A 20,674-nucleotide genomic window follows, 5' to 3' on the forward strand; every position below is an offset into this window, starting at 1 on the left:
CTTTCTTTAGCTGTCATGAAATTCATGATTCTATTATTTTAGGTTTTCCAACTAACAGCCGTGTGTTATTCTAATGAATTTGTCTTTCACCGAGTGTACTAATGCTTCTTTTCATTTACATTTGTTTTAATGGGGCCAGCACAAGGTATGTTATGTTTTCTATAAGTGGATTACTTGCTTCAAGTTTGAAAATCTGTGGTTAAGTGTTACAAATTGCATTATGATAAGACCATGTATGACGGGTTCATCTTCTCACACGTGATTTTCTTTCCCCTTAAGACAAATATGGTCTCTTTAGAAGGCCTTACCAAAGTAGTTGATCCTTCTCAGCTAACGCCCGAGTTTGACGGCTGCTTGGAGTACAACCACGAAGAATGGATTGAGATCCGACTTGCTTTTGAAGACTACATTAGCAACGCGACCCACATGCTGTCTCGGCTGGAGGAGCTCCAGGACATCCTCGCCAAGAAGGAGTTGCCCCAGGATTTGGAGGGGGCACGGAACATGATCGAGGAGCATTCCCAGCTGAAGAAGAAGGTGATTAAGGCCCCCATAGAGGACCTGGACCTAGAGGGACAGAAGCTGCTGCAGAGGATTCAGAGCAGCGAGAGCTTTCCCAAAAAGAACTCGGGCTCAGGCAACGCAGACCTGCAGAGCCTCTTACCCAAGGTGTCTGCCACGCTGGACCGGCTGCACTCGACGCGGCAGCATCTGCATCAGATGTGGCACGTGCGCAAGCTGAAGCTGGACCAGTGCTTTCAGCTGAGGCTGTTCGAGCAGGATGCTGAGAAGGTAGCGGATGGGGCTGGGGTGCTACAGTGCTTCCTGAAGGGAGGCTGCCTGAGTCGCTGGGTCTGAGCACCCGAGGCTGGTTTGGTTGGGAGAAAGGGCGGAAAAAAAGGGCTGGGGAGAGGCGAGCCACTCACATGGCCTTGGTTAGAAAGCAGCAGTGTCAGTTTGGAGATCTCCCTTCCGTCTGCTTTCCAGCGTTTCTCATCGCGCATGAGGGCCTCTTCTAGAAACTTAAAGTGGTTAATTACTGATGGTTTGGTTTAGATTGCCTGTAAGATAGACATGAATATTTTCAATTAAAAGGGTGAAAACTTTATAGAATATCTTATTGAAAGCAGTAATGATGCATGTACTTTTGTAATACTTGCTCTTCCACCCAGAAAAGCCAGCGGAAAAACACCCTTCAGACCCATTATTGAATTTGTTTTCACAATAAAAGGCGAATAATGAATTAAGAATAATAACTTCTGGGAAACAACAGGCAATAATTAGTTACGGTTTCCTGTCAAACCAGCAGGTCAGAGTGAGCTCTTGAATGTCTTAGCAACGTGAAAACAGGACACTTACTTAGAGGAAAGGGTTGCAAGCCGTGAATGTGGGTGAATTGATCTGTGTTGAACTGAGCTCACTGAATCCTTTTCAAGGACAGGAAAATGTTTTATAAAGTTAAGAAAGCCTATTGAAGTCTTTGATATAAAGGGATCTTTTGAAAGGTGACAGTCCAGCACTATTATCCCATATTATTATTTGGTAAGCTTCTAACCTCTATTTGTTTAAGGTGACCCTTGCATAGCACGGGGGTTGGGGTGTTGACACTCACGAAGTTGAAAATCCACAAACTGTGCTCTCTGCCTCTAAAACAAAGGAGTTGCTGAATGACTCACCCGGGGATGAGAGGCTGAAACAGTTTGGTAGAATCAAGGCCCCAGCCCCAGTTCTTTTGATTCCATATATGATCTCTAGTTGAACACAACTTTTTGCCACACGTAAAGATGTGTAAAATGAAAATACAGGTTCTTCATTTATTGAAGAATGTAGATACTCCATTTACTTCATTTATCTGCATGTAATTAGACCCGTGCAGCTCAAACCCGGGCTGTTCCAGGTTCAGCTGTAGCGCCTTGTCAGAGACGCTGGAGAACCTTCCTTTCAGTTACTCAGCAAGCAGGTGACTGCCCCTAGGTTCCGGTTCGCATCACAGAAGCAGTGTTAATTGACAGTCATTTCTTTTCCCTTAAATGTTTTCCTGGGAACAATATAATTAACATCATTTTCCAGGTAGCATCTCTGTTGACTCTTAAGAGGGGTGTCATTGTTAAAGTTTTCCCCATTTCTTTTTGTTTTTATGGTAAATTTTATAGTTTGCACAGGGATTTTTTTTTTTTTTAATTCTTCTTGCATTAAAGAGCATAATCTCTTAGTCATTGAAATTGCTGTCAGTAATCTGTGAGCAGAGCAACACCCATCCAGAGACCCGTAAGTTTGTAATTTCACCTAACGGGTCTTTAATTGAAGAGCAGTGTGGCTAATTATGTGGTTCGGTATAGCAGAGAGTCAGAAGATTGGAGTTTTAATCAGCCTGGGGGATCTGAATGACCTCTGCTTATGTATCTACTTCTTAATTCCTCATCTGTCTAAGGAGCACCCTAGGTAAGATTGTCTTGTAGCTCTTGCAGGTTCAGAACTGTGACTTGGTAGCTGTCTAGCATCTTCTGGGCCCCAGTGCAGCAGGGGTTGTTGGCAGAAGGACGCTGCCCTTCCTTGGTTTGGTCCGGTTCCTGGGCCTGTGTCAGGCCTCTCTTTCTCGGGAGTGATCCCAGGTTGTCTTTTTTCATCCCGGTAGATGTTTGACTGGATCACACACAACAAGGGCCTGTTTCTGAACAGCTACACTGAGATTGGGACCAGCCACCCTCATGCCATGGAGCTCCAGACCCAGCACAACCACTTTGCCATGAACTGCATGGTAAGACGCCGGGGTGCAGGGGTGTCGGGGCGCAGGGGTGTCCTGCCGCTGAGCGAACTTTAGCAGACGGGGGAGGGTATTTACACGGCTCCTTCCCAGCACGCTGCCTGGAGCTCGTGTAGGGCCTTCTGACGATCCGATGTAGCAGCTGACCTCCAGTGTGGGAGATTCTCTGTGGCAGCAGTGTGCAGGTAGCTTGTTTTTAAGTTTGTAAGCAAACAGAAGTGAAAACAAGCAAGCCAACCAACCAGTGAAACTTGAACCAGTTCACCTGGCCAGGCCCACATGCATGGTTTTGATGCTGGCCTCTGAACTATCCCTCTCAGGAGCCCACGGGGCTCTTTTCAGAGGCTGAGTCACGTAAACCAGCCCGCTGTTCATTTGCTGGCAGCCCTTCATGATGAGGATGTAAGCCAGCCTGCCGCCCTTCTCAGAGGCATCTTCCAGTTCTCCTAAAACGTGAGCCTTCCTCCCAAGTTAAGTGGAGGGCCGGGGGTCTGACATCAGTCTTTCCCGCAGTCCTGTGGCTCTCTGGATGCCCTTGGCCTGTTGTGGATACGATTGGGGTTGCTCTAAGATTGCAGTGCAAAATCCCCCGAAAGAACCCAACAGTGAATTTTAAATAACAGTATTAGTGTAGTTTTGGAATTAATGTAACAAAAATAAAGCTGTACGTTGTTCTGTAGGACATAGGGTTCCTTCTGTAGAGAGTTACTCTAGAAATACTTACTTTAGAGACAGTTCTGGTGTGGACTTTGAGCCAGACCTATGGAAGTTAGCTAGCCCTCTTTGCCTGGTAATGTGTGTCTGAAGAGCATTGAAACGATACAGAGAGGGGGTCGTTATTTAAATTAGTTCAGTAAGAGGCCATTTCATTAGAATTCAGTCCACAAAGTGCTTCACTTTGGAAGTTACCAAAAAAAGATTCAGCAATTAAAATTTATGTAATAAGCACTATCCCAAAAGTCTGATACTCTTCTTGAGTTTGAGGTAAGAGAATTTTGGGGTCAGAGATTGAGCCTGGGTGTAGATGAGGAGAATGAAAATGTGGGCCTTTATGGGAAGCATCTTAGAAGACATTTTTCCCCTAACAGTTTCCTATCAATTTTTCAAAATATTCAGAAGCTTCCAATTAATGCTGAAAGACACATTCAGCCCACAACTATCAGATACTTTAAAAACTAGAAGTACTAAAATCTATTTTATAAAAACTAGAAAGGAGCAGAAAGGTTCCTGTCCCTCTCTCAGTGCTGCTAGTGATTAGGAATCAGAAGATGAAGAAGCCAGGCATGTGGGTTATGAACGTAGAGGTTTTTAATTCTGACTTCTGTTTACTGTGTGACCTTGGGCAGCCTGATTAATCTCTTTGAGCCTGGGTTTCCTAATCTCTAAAGTGGGGATAATTTCTGCCTAACATGGTGTTGCGTTATTTTACTTACCATGTTTGTGTAAGACACTAAGCGGAAATTATGGTAATTTATGCATCATAAATGGTAATTGCTACCACTGATGTTACCACCTCATTAAAAATACTGTCAGTAACTTTAGTATGTTATGGTAAGTAAGAAACTCTTAAAAGTATGGGTAATACCTTTTTTTTAGGTTTAAATATATTTTCTATTTTTCTATGATGCACTCTGTCACTCCTCTAAGTGAAACTTTTAATTTAAAAAGGCTGTAGTCGCTTGTGTGCTGCAGGGTGACAGCTGTTGGGGGCGCTTTGCAGGCCTCGAAGCTCCTAGTTCTCGACACCTCCGCGAGTCCCTCCTGTGTCTAGGACACTTACTTATGCAGGAGAGGGGCCTGTTAACCTTCAGCCCTTTCTTGTGCTGTCTAGTGTGTTTTAAACTTTTTTGATAAAATGGAAGTACTAGATGTCAGAGCAAAGTCGACTTTAAGAAAGCATTTTAAGAGACAGCAATGAAGTCGTGCCCATTCTCCCATCACAGGTGTTTTAGAGGCTCTGATGGTAGGAATCTGGGTGGAGGCACAGCTGACGTGGGGAATTGTGCACTGCCGTGTCTGTGCACGCTTGTCTGGGCTGTGTGCCACGTGGCTCCTTCATCCTGCCATAGTGATAGAGGCATGGCCCAGGCATGATTCAGAGAGCGGTCCTCTGCGTGCGGAGCGCAGACAGTTTGAGAGGATGGAAGCCATGCAGGCCCTGAAACAGATGGAAATGGGATGCAGCCCCTCCGTGGGCCCCCCGATGGAGCTGGGTGGATGGATAGCTTGTCCCCAGATCCTGACAATGGCACCTGCTGATGCTTTTTCGAACAGACCTTTGGGGTAGATTTTCCTCTTTAAGGATCCAGAGAAAGCAAAACTCGGTGAGTCTGGTCAGTGTGTCTAGTTGGAGAGAACGTGTATGAGAAGGAGAGGCATTGCTCCTTAGAGGCAAGTCTTCAGGGCGCTAATGCCACACGAGGCTGTGAGGCCAGTTCCCTTCGGATGGTGGCCTCGACTGCCCATCAGAGCCTCACAGATGCCCCCCCTGCCTGCCGGGTGAGCCCCACACCCGGACGTGGTAGCTGGTTCCAGCCTGCAGCCAAGAAAAGTGCCTCTGCACCTGGATTCCGCGGCTCTGTAAACCCAGATGAAGGCGACTCCATTTAGCTCAGGCTGCCATCAGGAGTCGATGAAAGGAATGAGTCAATGAAGGTACAGAGAATGCCAAGCGCGTTCTGTCGGGCGCTTCCTTGGGTCGCTGCACATGGAGCGACAGTGCTGAGGCCGGTGCAGGGGTCAGAGGGCAAGGCAGCGGGAGGTGGCCCGAGGACCACGTGGGCAGGAGGGGTGGGAGGAAGGGTGTGCGGGAGTTCAGGCAGGTTGGGTAACCCAGTGTGATTTAGGGTGAGGATGACGGGAGCCTGAGGACCATGTGGGCAGGAAGGACGGGAGGAAGGGTGTGCGGGAGTTCAGGCAGGTTGGGTAACCCATTGTGATTCAGGGTGAGGATGACGGGAGCCCGAGGACCACGTGGGCAGGAGGGGTGGGAGGAAGGGTGTGCGGGAGTTCAGGCAGGTTGGGTGACCCCGTGTGATTCAGGGTGAGGATGACGGGAGCCCAAGGACCATGTGGGCAGGAGGGGCGGGAGGAAGGGTGTGCGGGAGTTCAGGCAGGTTGGGTAACCCCCTATGATTTAGGGTGAGGATGACGGGAGCCCGAGGACCACGTGGGCAGGAGGGGTGGGAGGAAGGGTGTGCGGGAGTTCAGGCAGGTTGGGTGACCCCGTGTGATTTAGGGTGAGGATGATGGGAGCCGAAGGTGAGGCTGTGATGTGGGGAGACCCGGTGCACGGTGCAGTGTTGGGATGTGGCACAAAAGTCTTAATAATAATAAACATATGAAGAGCAGCAACAACTGAACCTTCACTGAAAGTGCGCATTCCGCACCCTGCTTTTGCTTTAAGGATCATGTGATCCTTAAAGAAGATGGAAGGCAGAAACGGAAATACCATAGTGAGAACTTCTTTTGCAAGGAAAATGCCCTTTAAAAAAAAAAAAAGAAAGAAAAAAATGCTTTGTACCCTTATTTTTGCCACAAGCTACTGGACTCGAAGAGAGAGATTTCAACACAGCAGAAAAGCTCATTTAAAGTTGGAACACAGCATTGCTCTGTTGGTGCCCCGATTCACATTCCCCGGGGAGTGTGGATCCATTTTCAGGTTTCCTCTTGGCACCAGCAAGCTGACTTGGGCTTGTGTGGAAGGGCGGGCTTGTTTCCACACAGAGTAGCCTCTGGTTGCCACGTACAGAGTCTGTCATTTCTGGGTCCTCGTGACAGACTGCGGCGGTGGCTCCCGCAGTTCTGGGCGACAGCTTGCCGTCTGGACCCTTCTTGGGATGGGGGGCCAGGGCGCGGGTCAGAGGGCATTGTGTGCGTGTCGCTTCTGTGCCCCTCGCAGCTGGTTCAGCTGTAATTCTGCAGTTTTACAAATAGAAACTGAAATCAAGGCTTAGGGTTTATGGAAATCCGGATAGCAGCACACATGTCCTTTTATCCACCTGCTGATTCTGCTATTCAAATGTGACTTTTAAGTTCGTAGGTAGCTTCAGATAGCACCTTCTGCATCTGTCAGAGAGGCACCCCATGCGCCCCACCCTGACCAGCCCTGCCTCTTCTCACCCCTCCACAGAACGTGTATGTGAACATCAACCGCATCATGTCGGTGGCCAACCGCCTGGTGGAGTCGGGCCACTATGCCTCCCAGCAGATCAAGCAGATCGCCAACCAGCTGGAGCAGGAGTGGAAGGCCTTCGCGGCCGCCCTGGACGAGCGCAGCACCTTGCTGGACATGTCGTCCGTCTTCCACCAGAAGGCTGAGAAGGTCAGTGCCTGGGAGCCGGGCCCCCGCCCACCTCCCCCAGCCCACTGCGTCCCCGCAGCAGAGCCTCGGAGACCACCGGGGTGCTGAAGCCACCCCATGGCGCTCAGCACGCCCGCACCTTAGCCCTGCTGCAGACCCGGGGTGCTTCTGCACCTCCTTGCTTGTAAACACCTCCTTGTTTGTGAACATCTCCTTGTTTGTAAAGTGGAGGTAAAAGTATGGACTTGAGGGGCCATCTTACTGTGTAAATGAGGTTCACATTAGGGGCCTTGGACATGGCCTGTTGTCCAGTCGGAACTCCTGAGTGACAGCGGCTGTTCTTTATCTCCTTCTTTCTGTCCCTCTTCCTGTCCTCTTCCTCCTCCCTTGAGAATTCCAGTTAGGAGACTTAGGCAGCAAGTAATAGACTGCTGACTCTCAGGTTTAGGCACCAGGGGTCTGCTTCTCTCACAACCCAGGGTATCATGGCCCGCGGTATCAGGGCGGGCGGGCTCCTGACTGGGCCTGGCCATCGCCCGAGAAGACGGGTGTTGCCACAACTCCCGGTGCCAGCCCCTCTGCCGTCGCGCCCCACGCGTGCAGGGCGCATTGTCGTCTCCAGTCGCCCCGGCGCCGGCCCCTCTACCGTCACGCCCCACGCCTGCAGGGTGCATTATCATCTCCAGTCGCCCGGGCGCCGGCCCCTCTGCCGTCGCGCCCCACGCGTGCAGGGTGCGGTGTCGTCTCTGGTCGCTGTCTCAGGGCAGCAGTGTTCACAGGAGTTCCTTCTGACCCAGCCCACTTCCCCCGGCCCCCCAAGCCTGGAGAGGGGTGCCGGCCTTCAGCCAGGCCGCAGGCCTGGGTTCTCAGCCTCCTGGCAGGGCCACGCTATACCAGCCCAGGCTGCGGGGGAGAAGTAGCTTTGGGGTACGGTTTCAGTGTCCCCCACAATTGTCAAGTTATTTCTATGGATTCAGACCTCACGCAGGCTTCACCTGCTGACGTGCTGGTCACAGTACCTTGTCTTGGAGGTAGCGTGTGAGGTGTGCTCCCAACACTCCCCACACGCCCGCCAACGGGCACACCTGCCTCAGTGAAGACACTTGGAGGGCAGCGAAAGAGAGGGAGTTGCTGTGACTCGGACGCTCGTGGTGGAAGCCTGGGCAGTGAGCCTGCTTCTCCAGACGTGGAGGAAGAAACTCAGGAACCTCTAGCCGCTAGCGAGACGTGGGGAAGGGACAGGTGGTTGCCTTAATCTGAAGGAGCAATACCCATAGAGCTTCCTCAGGGATAGTTATTTTGGGGGAAAAAGCCTACATTCACAGGGGTTTGCACTGATGCTTCTAAAAAGGAAATAGTGTCCTTTCATCTAGAAGCAGCCTTGCTGGGTGGGTACAAGCCCCAGCTTGCCCGGCATCTCGGAGGAGCGGCTGGAATGTCGCACAAGGTGCTAATTAGGAGTGATCTCAACTCTGGGAACCTTGAAAGTGTGAAGCAGAAGGGGAGAGCAAGGTGACAGCATCGTAATAGCCTCGTGTGGAAGCTGTGAGTCGGGACTAGCGAGTTTCAGTGTCGGGTTTTCCTGCTAAGTTTATGCAAGAGGTAATTTTGTGATAAAGGAGACACAAAGCCCCCACACAGGAGCAGTCTGAGTTAAAGTAACAGGAGCCCCTTCAGCTTAACACAGCACTGTCTCCGCTTCTGTGTAGCCACCTCTGGTCCCGTCATGGTCAAGGTCGTGGCGTGTTGTTCACTGGACATTCCTGTGCTCAGGAGAAGAGCTGTGTCGCCCCCACCCACATGCTGTCTGGGATGGTAGCACGGTGTGGGGTGCAGTCACCCTCTGGGCTGTGTGGAGGTGTGTGAATTGCTTGTGGGCCCCTGGAAAGGCCCAGCAGGACTATGTGAATAATTCTGAAACCTGACAAGCTGGCTGGGGGACTCTTGGATAGTCTGAAGCATAAGGGAAAAATCTCTCTAACCACGGCAGGATCCGAAATTGCAGGTAACCCAGAAGATTAATTGCTGCTCTGCCCTGCCTGAAAGCAATGTAGAAATGTGGGTGCCATGAGGTGTTCCCCTCCCCAGTGTTTTATTATAAAAAAGTTTTAGACATGCAGTAAAGTTGAAAGAGCCTGGGGTGTTTTTATTTGGATAAAATAATAGCTCTAATTTATCAGCTTGAAGGAAACACAGCTAGAGGAATACATGAACAGAATTTCATGGAGTCTTGCGTGAGCTCTAATGGTACTTGCAGGCTCCAGCATTTCAGTGGCCAGAGAAGATGCTCCATAGGACCTTGGGGACAAAGTGGGCCCGTGAGAAAGGCTGGCATCTCTGATGGGCCCTGACTGAGACAGTGTAGCTTCACCCAGCAACCAAAATGTGCGGATGGGACCCTAGGCTTTTAGGGTCCGGAATGTTTAGGCTTCTGAAATGTTTCCTTCCCCAGGCGTTAAGTGTAGTGGGCGTAAGGTCTGTATTCCCCTTCACTGAGATTCAGGAGCACAGAAGGTGACATCACTGAGTGGTTTTCCTCTTCCCAGGAGAGAGTCTCCGAATAGGTCTCCTCTGTTCCCTCTTGTTAAATTCTCTGCCTACTAGTTACGCTTAAGCTGTTATCATAAACTCACCAGGGAAGGACCAGAACTCGGACATCATAGATTGGCTTTCCGTCATAGCCACCCCTTTGACCCTCCTCTGGAGCTCTCACTAAGGATTTAAATCTGATTGGGTGACGTAGAGCTCAATTCTGTGGCCCTGCAGTTGGTGTGGCTGAAGGAAGCCGTCTTCGGGGAAGGATGGCAGCTCATCTTTGTGGGGGAGGGCGTGTGCGTCACGCCCCACCTGCTCGTGTCTCTGTGGGTGTTCTCGGGTTGGTATTTGCTTGTGGCTCTATGCACATAAATCCTGAGGTTACAGCTAGATGAGAATGACATTTCGTAGACTGTGCCTTCCAGCGCTGTCTTGGCCATTATCCTCTCCCGCCCTTATCTCCTGTGAGGTGTGGACAGGGTCAAAGTATCCGTTTACAGAACTGGAGACACGGCCGAATGGCTAGTGGTTTGACTGGTAGACAATGTTTAGGGCTCTACTTTTTTGGGTCATGTGTTATATCCCTTTATATTAAGGAGCTTCATAGCAAAGCTGTTAGAATTACCTTGTTATAAATCAAAGAATTAAAGCAACTTGATTTTATGACACCTTAAAATCTCCAGTTTTCCCTATTTTTAAAAAAATGACTGGAGTACTATCCAGTGTGGTAGTCTGTGACCACCTTTGGCTGTTACTACCCTTCATCTGTCCTGTGATTTTGCTGCACAGAGAAGGGACCCCATCTCTCTTAAAGGAACCAGGAGAAGGGAGTGTGTTTATTCGTAGTCAGGGAGTAGAAATGATGAAAGAAACAGTAGAGTAATATTTCCTAGAAATGAAAGCAGAAAATGAGGAAATTAGAAATAAGAAAGAAAACTCTGAACTTGGAATTCATACATGTGTTTTATATATATATAAAATTCACTGAGCCTTAATTTTTCCGAAGAGGAGAAAGCCCCTCTCAATAAGGGTTTTAAGCGTTTACATTCTAGGAAGTTCCTCTCCCTTTGTCTCCTAAACCACCTATGTTCAGCTGATGCTGTATCAGGCGCTCCTGGTGGGCATGAAATTCACTAGGCTGGACAGTCTCAGCAAACTGGAAGTTCCCACTCTCAGCAGATGGAGGGCGGAGGCATAAATGCTTCTGAAAATAAGGCTGCTAGTTAATTATTCAGGCTCTTCTTTTAAAGCTTACGTATTAATCACTCTTCCCTTGTCTGCCTGCCTCACGTTTGGAAACCGGCTGACCCAGCCTCCTGCCATCCTCTCTGAGCAGTGCTAAAGTGACCACTCTGCTGAGCATCAGAATCCCCAGCTCTGAGGCCGGCTCCTGCTTTGAATTCAGAGGTGCCTGGAATTCCCTTGCACTCTCCTGCCTCTCCTCCACGTCTGCCCAGATGCTGTGTGTTCACTCGTTTGGTTTTGCTGTTTAGTCGCTCAGTCCTGTCCAACTCTCTGTGACCCCATGGACTGCAGCACGCCAGGCTTCTCTGTCCTTCACTATCTCCCAGAGTTTGCTCAGATTCATGTCTACTGAGTCAGTGATGCCATCCAGCCAGATCTCATCCTCTGTTGTCCCCTTCTCCTCCTGCCCTCAGTCTTTCCCAGCATTGGGGTCTTTTCCAGTGAGTTGGCTCTTTGCATCAGGTGGCCAAAATATTGGAGCTTCAGCATCAGTCCTTCCAATGAATATTCAGAGTTGATTTCCTTTAGGGTTGACTGGTTTGATCTCCTTGCAGGGCAAGGGACTCTCAGGAGTCTTCTCCAGTATCACAGTTCCAGCGCATCAATTCTTTGACACTCAGGCTTTATGGTCCAACTCTCATATCTGTACATGACTACTGGAAAAACCATAGTTTTGACTATATGGGCCTTTGTGGGCAAAGTGATGACCTTTGTCAGCAAAGTCATTTGGTTTACATTTGAGCATTTATAGCATCAGAGCCTCAGCTGGCACTCTGATCCCACTAGAGTATAGAAGCCTTTGTTTGTTGTCTTCCGTTAGAAAGTGTTGGGCTGTGTGCTGGACAGCCCCTGTGGTTCCAAGCCCAAACTTTCAAGATAGTAAGAGGTGTGTACGTGTGCCGGGGTGGTAGTCAGGTTTCTAAACCAACATCAGAGTCCCTCCCCTCCCATACTCACAGGGCACATTATTGTATTAATAGGCTCTAGGAGGTTCTGTTGTATGGGTACCTGTTGAACTTTGACACCAAACTTGATCCTAGAGTCTTTTTTTCTTGGTGGTGCACCTGTTAACATCCTCCTCCTTCTTGGCTCTCCAACGGGGATTGCTGCTGTGGTTCAGATCTCCTTTGGGTGTCGAGCTTTTCAGAAGACGTTCGGGGCCTGGAGCTGGCCCTTTAAGGGCTGCCATCTTCTAAATCAAAAACAAAAACTGTGCTTACACAAAAGTCCCTGTAAAGCCATGGTCAGGTTTCTTTCTGTCATTAGTATGTTTTAACCCAGTGAACTTAGATGTGCAGAGTCCTTTTTCTATGAGGTTTCTGTGTTATAAGCTGATCTGCCCTATGTTTTTGCAGGTAAATGTAATCAGTACCTCTCAGGATACTTTAAGAAATTATAAGTAAGTTAAGTAAATGCAGGCATCCATAAGACTGCTCGAAGGTTTCTCTTTACTGATAGCCTCAAAAATTGGGGTTAACTATGTTTTAGCAGTGTTTTTGACTGCTTTTAGAACACCGTCCAAGAAATGCTTAGAAATATGCCTAAGTAGTCATATGTGTGTGCATGAGAATGGGAAGAGGTATAATATAACTTTATTACTCCTTCTGTTGCCCTGGTGATGTCAGGAGGAACCATGGGGGAGAATGATGAACACCTTCCCTGAGGCCTGCCTGGGTGTAGCCATGTGAAACCACTTGCCTTCAGATGACACTTAATGCCTTGTGAATTGGTTTCCAGCCCTGGGATTTTCATGCAGATATTTTTCTGAGCCAGCACATTAATAATAAAGGGATTTTTAGAAACAACAGTTACTTAGGTGGCTTGTCTAAGTTTCTAAAAATGTCCTACGTACCCAGGAGGTTATTCTCATATATATATATTTTAAGAGGATTGTAGCACGTTTCTCATCTGGCAGGTCAGTAACCGTGTTTTAAAGAGTCACGCTGTGCATTCCCTGATGAGTGGAAAGACAGCGAGGAACTAGAGAAAAGAGGAGAAACCCAGGGAAATGTGTTGATGTCTATTTGAATTAGTGTTAATTGAATTTGTGTCCTTAATTGAGCCTTCTGCTGCTTGTCTTTGACACTCACCGTGATGGATGCTGTTGGGATCTCCCTAGGAAGTTTGGCTGTGATTTCTCAGCTATTGATGAGCCCTGGGGTGGGGCTGGAAGTGGAGAAGGCTGAGGACAGGTCAGCAGCCACGGCCTAGGACTGCAGCATGCAGGCCCTCCCCGTTTATGTGCACAGCGGGGACACCCCAAAGATTCTGCCTTAGCCTTGCTTCCCTCCAGTGGGCATAGCTCTGGAGTTTCGGCCTCCTTCCCAGGGTCTCCTTTAATTCCTGTGTGTATTTACTCTTGAAAAGGTAGGCAGATGGACCCTCTGGTCGTTGTACTGTTAGGTAGATGACTTCAGGAATCTTCTACTGCCTTTGTAATGAAAGAGGAGAGCATGAGGGCTGGACCGTAGCTCTGGAAGTAGCCCAGCTTGCTGTGCGGCTGAGGCTGGGGAGGGGGGTGCAGGTAGACCGGGTGGCCATGCCCCCATGGCCAATAGCACAGAGCAGATGGAAACGCGGATTCAACCGTGAAATGGGAAAATTAACCAGGAGGCCTGAAAAACGGCCAATGCAGGGCAAAGGCGCTCCCAGGAGTGACCACAGAGCCACCCAAGGCTGTCATTTCAAATGCAGGTTCTTGGGCCCACCTCCAGATCTGCTTGAAGCTGGAGGCGGGGATGGGGTGCTGGTTTGCAGAGTCCAGGAATCTGATTTGAGAACCCAGGTCAGTGCCATTTGATTCAGGGAGTCAGCCACGCTCTCTTCCTAAACACTCTCTCAGCCACCCTTATTTCAAAGCCATGTTGAAAGAGGGCTACTTCTCAATATCATTTGCTGTAGGTAGACATGATCTTTTTATTTTTGTTTAAACCACCCCAGTATATGAGCAACGTGGACTCGTGGTGCAAGGCCTGCGGCGAGGTGGACCTGCCCTCAGAGCTTCAGGACCTGGAGGACGCTATTCACCACCACCAGGGCGTGTACGAGCACGTCACTCTCGCCTACTCCGAGGTGAGTGCGCAGCTCTTCTCCCGCGGTGGGCAAGCAACCACCGTATGTTTTTGTGTCGTAACGCCTGAAGCCGGAAAGAACAAAGGTTTGGCTAGCCTAGAAGAAGCGCACAAGTTCCGAGTTGAACTGCAGTTTCCTTGTGACTTCTGAGTTCCGTGGAGGGTGAGGCTGGTAAGTAAGAAAGGATGGAGGCAGACAGCAGACTCCTCGCAGCCCTGAGATGTTTGTGGATTTTTTTTCAGAGTGCTCCGAGTTTCATCTGTGCTAATAGTGGAAGTTTAACCTTTTTGACTGCGTGTATTTAGGAAAGATGCGTGTTACACGCAGTGCAGCCTCGTCAGACTCCATTTGCTCTTCCTGAATGCGCCTTTCTAGAACAGGGAAACCCGGCGCAGCATCCTGTTCTGGATGTCACAGCACACGCGGTGGTTTTCCCGTGTCTGGCTACTTGCTGTTCCAGGCATCTCAGTGGAGCATTTTCTTTATTACTCTAAGCTCATTATTTAACGTATCCCTGCTTTATCTTCTGCCACCTTCTGTGCCAGGCACTTATTTCATGCCCGCAGCCCTGGGGCTGGGACTGTTCCCGCCCCCTCTTACAAATGAGGAGGGAACAGCGCAGAGGCGAAGTGACCTCCGCCCAGTCCTCAGTTGTAGGAGGTGGAGCGGGGACTGACCCCAGGGAGGCTGCCCGTGTGTTCTCAGCCACCGCTGCGCTCCCTCCGTGCCTTATCACACATTAGATGCAGTGATGACACCAAATACACACCGGGTCCGGGTGTGTCAGTCTTGTCCATGTTGTGGTCATCTGACCCTTCCCACCCAGTCTCTTTTTGTTTATGATGCTGGTTGAGTTCCCGGAGGTGAGTGGTGAGTGGGTAGGAGGTCAGTATGTGCTTCTTTCTGCATCTCTAGTGAGCATCTGTCATACTATACGCTGATCGGAAAGATTCCCGTGAGACTCCAGGGAGAAAATGCCTCAACCGACCTGGCAGAGAGCTGAGCCCAGAGGAGATATTTAGGAAACACACTCAGCCTTCTGTAGCCGCGGGTGTGTGATGTGGATATGCAGGGCCAGCTGTTCTAGGCTGTTTTATACAAGACACTTGAGCATCCACTGACTTTAGTGTCTGTGGGTGGGGAGAGTCCTAGAACCATTCTCCCTCATTACCAAGGGATGACTGTGTTTAAATCCAGATCTTCCTTGACCTGAACCACAGCCACACCTGTCAGAGTTGTCTGGCATTTGCTTTTCAGTCTTGACACATCCTCGTCTGCCAAGCAGCTGTCCTTCTCACGTCCTTGAGCCCAGCTCTCCTGACCCTGTTGTGTCCGTGGGTGAATTAAGTGGACATGTGGTGTGCTACAGTATTTGCTTCAGAACGTTGTCTGATCTCCTGCCCGTGAAAGTTGATATCTATGTATTTGTGTCTCTGGACACGTCTTTATTTAACAGGATCCCTTTTAAACACTATTCTGTTGCATCCAGTGTTTATTGAAAGTGAAAGTGGAGTCGCTCCGTCGTGTCTGACTCTTCGTGACCCCGTGGACTGTAGCCCACCAAGCTACTCCATCCATGGGATTCTCCAGGCAAGAATACTGGAGCAGGGTACCATTGCCTTCTCCAGGGGATCTTCCCAACCCAGGGATCGAACCCAGGTCTCCCGCATTGCAGGCAGAAGCTTTAACCTCTGAGCCACCAGGTTTATTAGGAACTGTATAAATAAGTGATAGCTTTTTTAAGAGTAAAAGTGAAAATTGAATAAATCTGTAATTTTTTAATCACATTGATTGATGAGGAAAGTGTGAGTTCCAAAAAGGTAAAGTTCTTTCTCCCAGTGTACCGTCTCCATGGTGACATCTAATTTTGACCTGTAACACAGAAAATTGTGCTTACTACTGATTTTCTTGGGAGCTGCTTTGGTTGCAGTGGTAGCTTCCAGATTACCATGGGATTGAACAGTTCTCACACCAGGTGGTTGGCAGGACTGGGCTGCAGTCTTGGCCTACAGGAACTTAGCTTGGCCTGGCCTGACCTGACCAGTCTCATCCTCCAGCCTGCTGGCTAGGCAGCCTGCCTGTGGCCCTTGGCACTTCTGGCAAAGCACAGAATTCTCTTACTGTTTCCTCTTCCTTCTAAAAAAAGGGTCATCTTGACATGGGAACTTCGATTTACCTATGATGCAGTTTCATTAGATCTTAAATTGGCACTAAAGTTTAAAATAATCTGATGGCAAGTAAACAGCTTCCCAAGCTGTATCATACCACAATTTTTAGCCTAAAACATGTTTGAAGCTGAGCTGTAAATTCAAGGCGATGGTGATTGGAACTGGATGGGCAGAGAAGACTTTCAAAATAGGGATTTCTTTTTTCTTTTTGCCTTTAAATTCTTTTAAATCTGAAATAGTTTCAGGCTGTAGAAAAGTGTTAGAGCAGAGAGCTCCCCCCTCGCCTTGACCAGATTGCCCAGTGTTATGCTCTGTCTGTGCCCCCTGCCCCCGACCCATCTCCAGCCTGATACCATATCACCACCGATGTGAACAGCTATCCGTCCCGCGGACCATCTGCGTCTCCTCCGTCCCAGCCACGTCTCTCTCTTTCCAGCCCCAGAAGCATGCAGTGGGCTTATCTTCACACTGAAACATTCCTTAGTCTTTCGCTGTCTCGTGTCTTTGACAGTCAGAGATTCCAGGCCTTTCTTTCTGTAGCATGACCCTCAACCCCTCGCCCGTGTGGGCTGACTGAGCCGAGCGTCAAACCAGGGGCACAGGATACCAAGCCCTCCTGCAACCAACGGTGCTAACCTTGACCGCCTGGTGAGCTGGGTGTCTGTAAGGTTTCTCCAGTGTAAACTCCCCAGTTAAAAATTTGTCTTGGATGAGCATGTTGTGGGGCAGTAATGTTGTGATGTTGTAATGATTTGAGGATAAGGCCATGCGTGCTGGAGAGGGCCGTGGGGCTGGGAGACCCTCCAGGCTCATCGTGGAGGGCTGTGCCCTGTTGGTGAGCCACACCCTGTGAAGGAAGTGCCGTAGATGATGCTGGTTTGAGTCGATGCATAAAAGTTTTGAAGACGAATCACTGTTTCTCTACAACCTGCCAAGTATACGCAGCTTGTGTGTTCTGCGCACTTTGGTCACATCGTGGAAACTCTGTCCTAGCACTTGGGGACCTGACACGGCGCCACGCTCAGGCCTCACTGCCCTGTCACAGGTCATACTTGGCTCTTGGTTTGTCGGGTTTTGGAGCCACCAGCAGTGATCTCCAGGTACTGATCGCTTTCTTTAGATCAGAGCAGCAGTCTGCATGCGAGTGAAGGGGACTCCTGCTGGTGACGCTGAGCTCTAGTCAGATTTAGTGAGAAGTGTAGAGACCCATGTACTAGAATAAGAATAGGCAAGCCTCTGAGGTTTGGCGGAGCTTTTCGGAGGGTGGTGCACAGGAACCCAAGTTACAGATCTTACGTGCAGTTTTGATTAAAAGTAAATAATCAAGAACCAGACCATTGTTCTTGATTTTAAAAAGTTAAGTTTCCTCTTAAATGTTAAGGACAAACATACCCATGATATGGTAAAATTTTAACCTTCAACTCCTTTTTTGCTTTATTTAGCACTTGCATTTTTCCTAACTCATTTAGGTATTAGAGTGTATTAGTTTGTGTATTTATAAAATGTTACTTTTTGTAAAATGTAACTTCCACTGCCCTTCACGTCACCAAGTACTATATTCCAAGAAAAACAAAGAGCAGAATGTGAAAAAATGAGCCAGCTTGATCTTTTGAAAAATTATAGCAGGTTAAGCCCTGCTTTTTGGTAGTAAATGTTGATTTTCATCTTTTACAGATATTGTCCCTTTGTGGGACAAGGTTTGACTGCCTGAAAGCTGACAACACATTTTTAGACAAAACATACAACTTAAATAAATTAATTCACCTGGTTCTATAGTTTAAAAATTCAGAACTGTATCATAGTCCATAAACTCATATATGCTAATTGTTGTAGTACTTACATTATATGTGAATAATTTGGCTGCTATTTTCAATTTTTTATTTTATTAAAAATATGAAATGAGTTAAATTTAAAAATTTGTTTTCTGCTGGTTATTCTGTACCATTTAAAAATCTTTTGTTTCTGTACAGTAGAACAGTCTCCTTTATAAAATTCTAACATTTTCCCCATATAGTTCTTCTGTACTTAAAAAAGACAAAGACATTTTGCCAGAAGTTACTAAAATGTTCCATGATATCTTTCATGTGCTTAAATAACACCTTTTAAATTGACACATCTGTGAACAACACACTGAAATGAAGTCAGGTTCTTTCTGAAAGTTTTATTGGAGAGATGCTACATGGGAGCACGCACTTCAAGTTCCACGGGGTCCAGTTTCGATACAGCAGATATTCTCCTGCCTGGAATTTTTCTGGCCACTTCTGCTGGCATACTCTCTACCCCAGTGACAGTATAGCAGTAGCACCGACAGAGACAGTTTAATCTCTGCTTACAGCTCCCAGGAGAAAGAGCTTTGCTGGATGCGTCCCCTTATGTTAAGGTGCGATTATATGCTCACGTACTCAGTCATTTCCTGCTGCCCCTCCAGCCTGAGCAGGCATGTTGTTCTAACCCAGTAATGATTCCTGCTCTTGAGCTCTGTCAAACAGTTGCACAGATATCAAGAAAGATTAGATGGAATATTCTTCCTCGCATCATTTATTCTCAGTGGTAGATATTAGTGGTGTTGCATGGATGCCTTTGGAAACATGGTAAGAGCTGGGAACCCGTTGGTCATTCTGTATTGTGGTTTAAGATTGGAACAGTGGCTTAAGGTAGAGGTTGACTTTTTGCCAGTGGGGAAGTCCCAGGGCTTGCGTTCCAGGGCTGGTGTGGTAGGTCTCTTAGTAAGAGGATCTGTGGATCCTTTTGTCTTTTTGCTTTGCCTCTTTTAGCAGGTGGGCTACTATCCTTAAGGTTGCCTCAAGGTCAGCAGTAGCTGCTGAAGCACCAGCCATCTCCACCAAGTTCTTGGGAGCAGGGAAGAGAAATACTCAAGGGGGAATGAGCATACTCAACCTCCTAGACAGCTTTCTTGGAAGCCCCATTCAACGGTTTTAATTACCACATGTTGGCCACTCCTATTTAAAAGCGAGTCTAGGAAGTGCAGCTTTAGAGCTGGGGTATTGCTGTTCCTGACTGTGGGGTTTGGCTGTGAGGGAGAAGCTAGTGGACTTTGGGAGGCAGCTGTCAGCGTCTGCCCCACACCTTCTCATCTGTAGCCTTACGATATGTTTACCAAGTCACATGCTCTGGTGAGCGTTTCCTGACTTACGTGTTTTATAAGGAGTAAAAGGCAGGGGAATATTTGTAAGCAATTCTTTCTAGGTTCTGTAAAGATGTGAAATGTGTAACTTGGAGTATTGGTCCTCAGTCCTAAGAAATGCTGCACTCCCATTGTTTGACTGGAATTTTATGATACCTGCTGAAATAAAATGTATGGGTAATAATCTATTTTCAGAAAAAAATTGTCTTTATAAATTACATATGTGCTACAATATAGAGACAAAAGAAAAGGTAATTTATGATAAAATGTGTTTCAGTCTACACATGCCTGAATACATGCAAATAGAAGATAATTGGGTATTCAGGTGCTGGCCATGTATTTAAAACCTTTGTCAATATGGCTGCTACAGATGCAGACTGGATGTGTGTTATATTTGTGACTCAAGTACTGAGAACGGTATTATCGTACTGGTATTTTATTAATAAAGTGCAACTCCTGTAGAGCTTCAAAGAAAATCAAGCATGCCTTCCTTTGATTAGCATGGTAACTGCATTCCTAGAAAAGCCAGTGTGTGTTAAGAGCAGGTGGAAAAAAGAAAAGGAAAAAAACTCCTCATTTATATGTCCGAGCCTAACTCAGATTATTGGGTTGGCCATAAAGTTCATGCAGGTTTCCCCAAATGAACTTTTTGGCCAGCCCGTATAAAAAGCAAGGTGGTGTTTGATTCAGCGGTAATAGACTGCTTCTCTGAATCCGTCACAATAAATCCTCTCCCCCAAAGTAGTCATCATGCCCTCCCCGCAAATCATTGTATCAGAAGTGCCCGCACAGGTGTCCGTGGCTCCCGGGGCAGCTCCCTTCTTCGGAAGACTTGCCTTTCCCCTGCTTTTGTTTGTACACGTGCCTGACACAGTGCAGTCGTTTAGTTGTGTCTTTTTCCCCCATTCCCTTTGGTTATGTCAGCTTGCTTTGTTTCTGCTTCCGTTTTGCTAACTTGATGTACGAGGTCAGTTTTAATCTGCGAAGTCTGATAGCACCAGCCTTCCTAAGGAAGAGTCAGAGCTTCCAGTAGAGGTCTCAGGTTCGGTTATTAGAAAACAAACATGTCACGTTCCAGCACGATTTCAGTTGTAAAAGGATTAAAGGAAGAGATTAGAAAATTCCCCAGGTCTCTCGCTTGCCCCCAGGTCTCGGCTTCCTTTGGCTGGTCCCACTCACCCACTGTCCCCGTCTCCTCTGTGGTAAGACTTTGCCCCTAAACCCTTTTTGTGTCTGTTAGCAAGGCTCTCTTTTGTTCCTCGTTTTCATGGATACCCAAGGAGACCTTCTGAAGAATCTGAGCACAAAGGTCCCGGTCGTGAGGATGGGCTTAAGAAGCGCCCGAATCACGCATACTTTATGTGCATCACATCCTTCTGTCCAGTCTGATCGTGCTGTTTCTACCACAGCTGGCATAATCATTCCTAAGTTTAAAAATATAT

General features: G+C 47.9%; 1 protein-coding gene across 12 annotated transcripts in view; it reads left to right on the plus strand.

The window, feature by feature from the left end:
• TRIO (trio Rho guanine nucleotide exchange factor) overlaps positions 1 to 20,674 on the plus strand; it is a 363,061-nt gene that overhangs the window by 150,952 nt on the left and 191,435 nt on the right. For 10 of the 12 annotated variants that reach the window (XR_015148618.1, XM_086361236.1, XM_086361240.1 and 7 more), the window contains 4 exons: positions 280 to 792; positions 2,636 to 2,758; positions 6,897 to 7,088; positions 13,788 to 13,919. Coding sequence is in view for 11 of the 12 variants with exons in the window: in XM_086361236.1 (XP_086217362.1) it covers positions 280 to 792; positions 2,636 to 2,758; positions 6,897 to 7,088; positions 13,788 to 13,919 (960 nt within the window). In the remaining variant the exon portion in view is untranslated. Of the gene's footprint in view, positions 1 to 279; positions 793 to 1,420; positions 1,543 to 2,306; positions 2,443 to 2,635; positions 2,759 to 6,896; positions 7,089 to 13,787; positions 13,920 to 20,674 lie in introns of those variants that run through there. The other 2 variants (XM_086361239.1, XM_086361238.1) reach the window with 2 other exon arrangements.

This window comes from Bos grunniens, chromosome 20 (assembly GCF_055505025.1).
Source record: "Bos grunniens cultivar Pamir isolate PY7600 chromosome 20, Bosgru_T2T1.0, whole genome shotgun sequence".
Taxonomy (NCBI): Eukaryota; Metazoa; Chordata; class Mammalia; order Artiodactyla; family Bovidae; genus Bos; species Bos grunniens.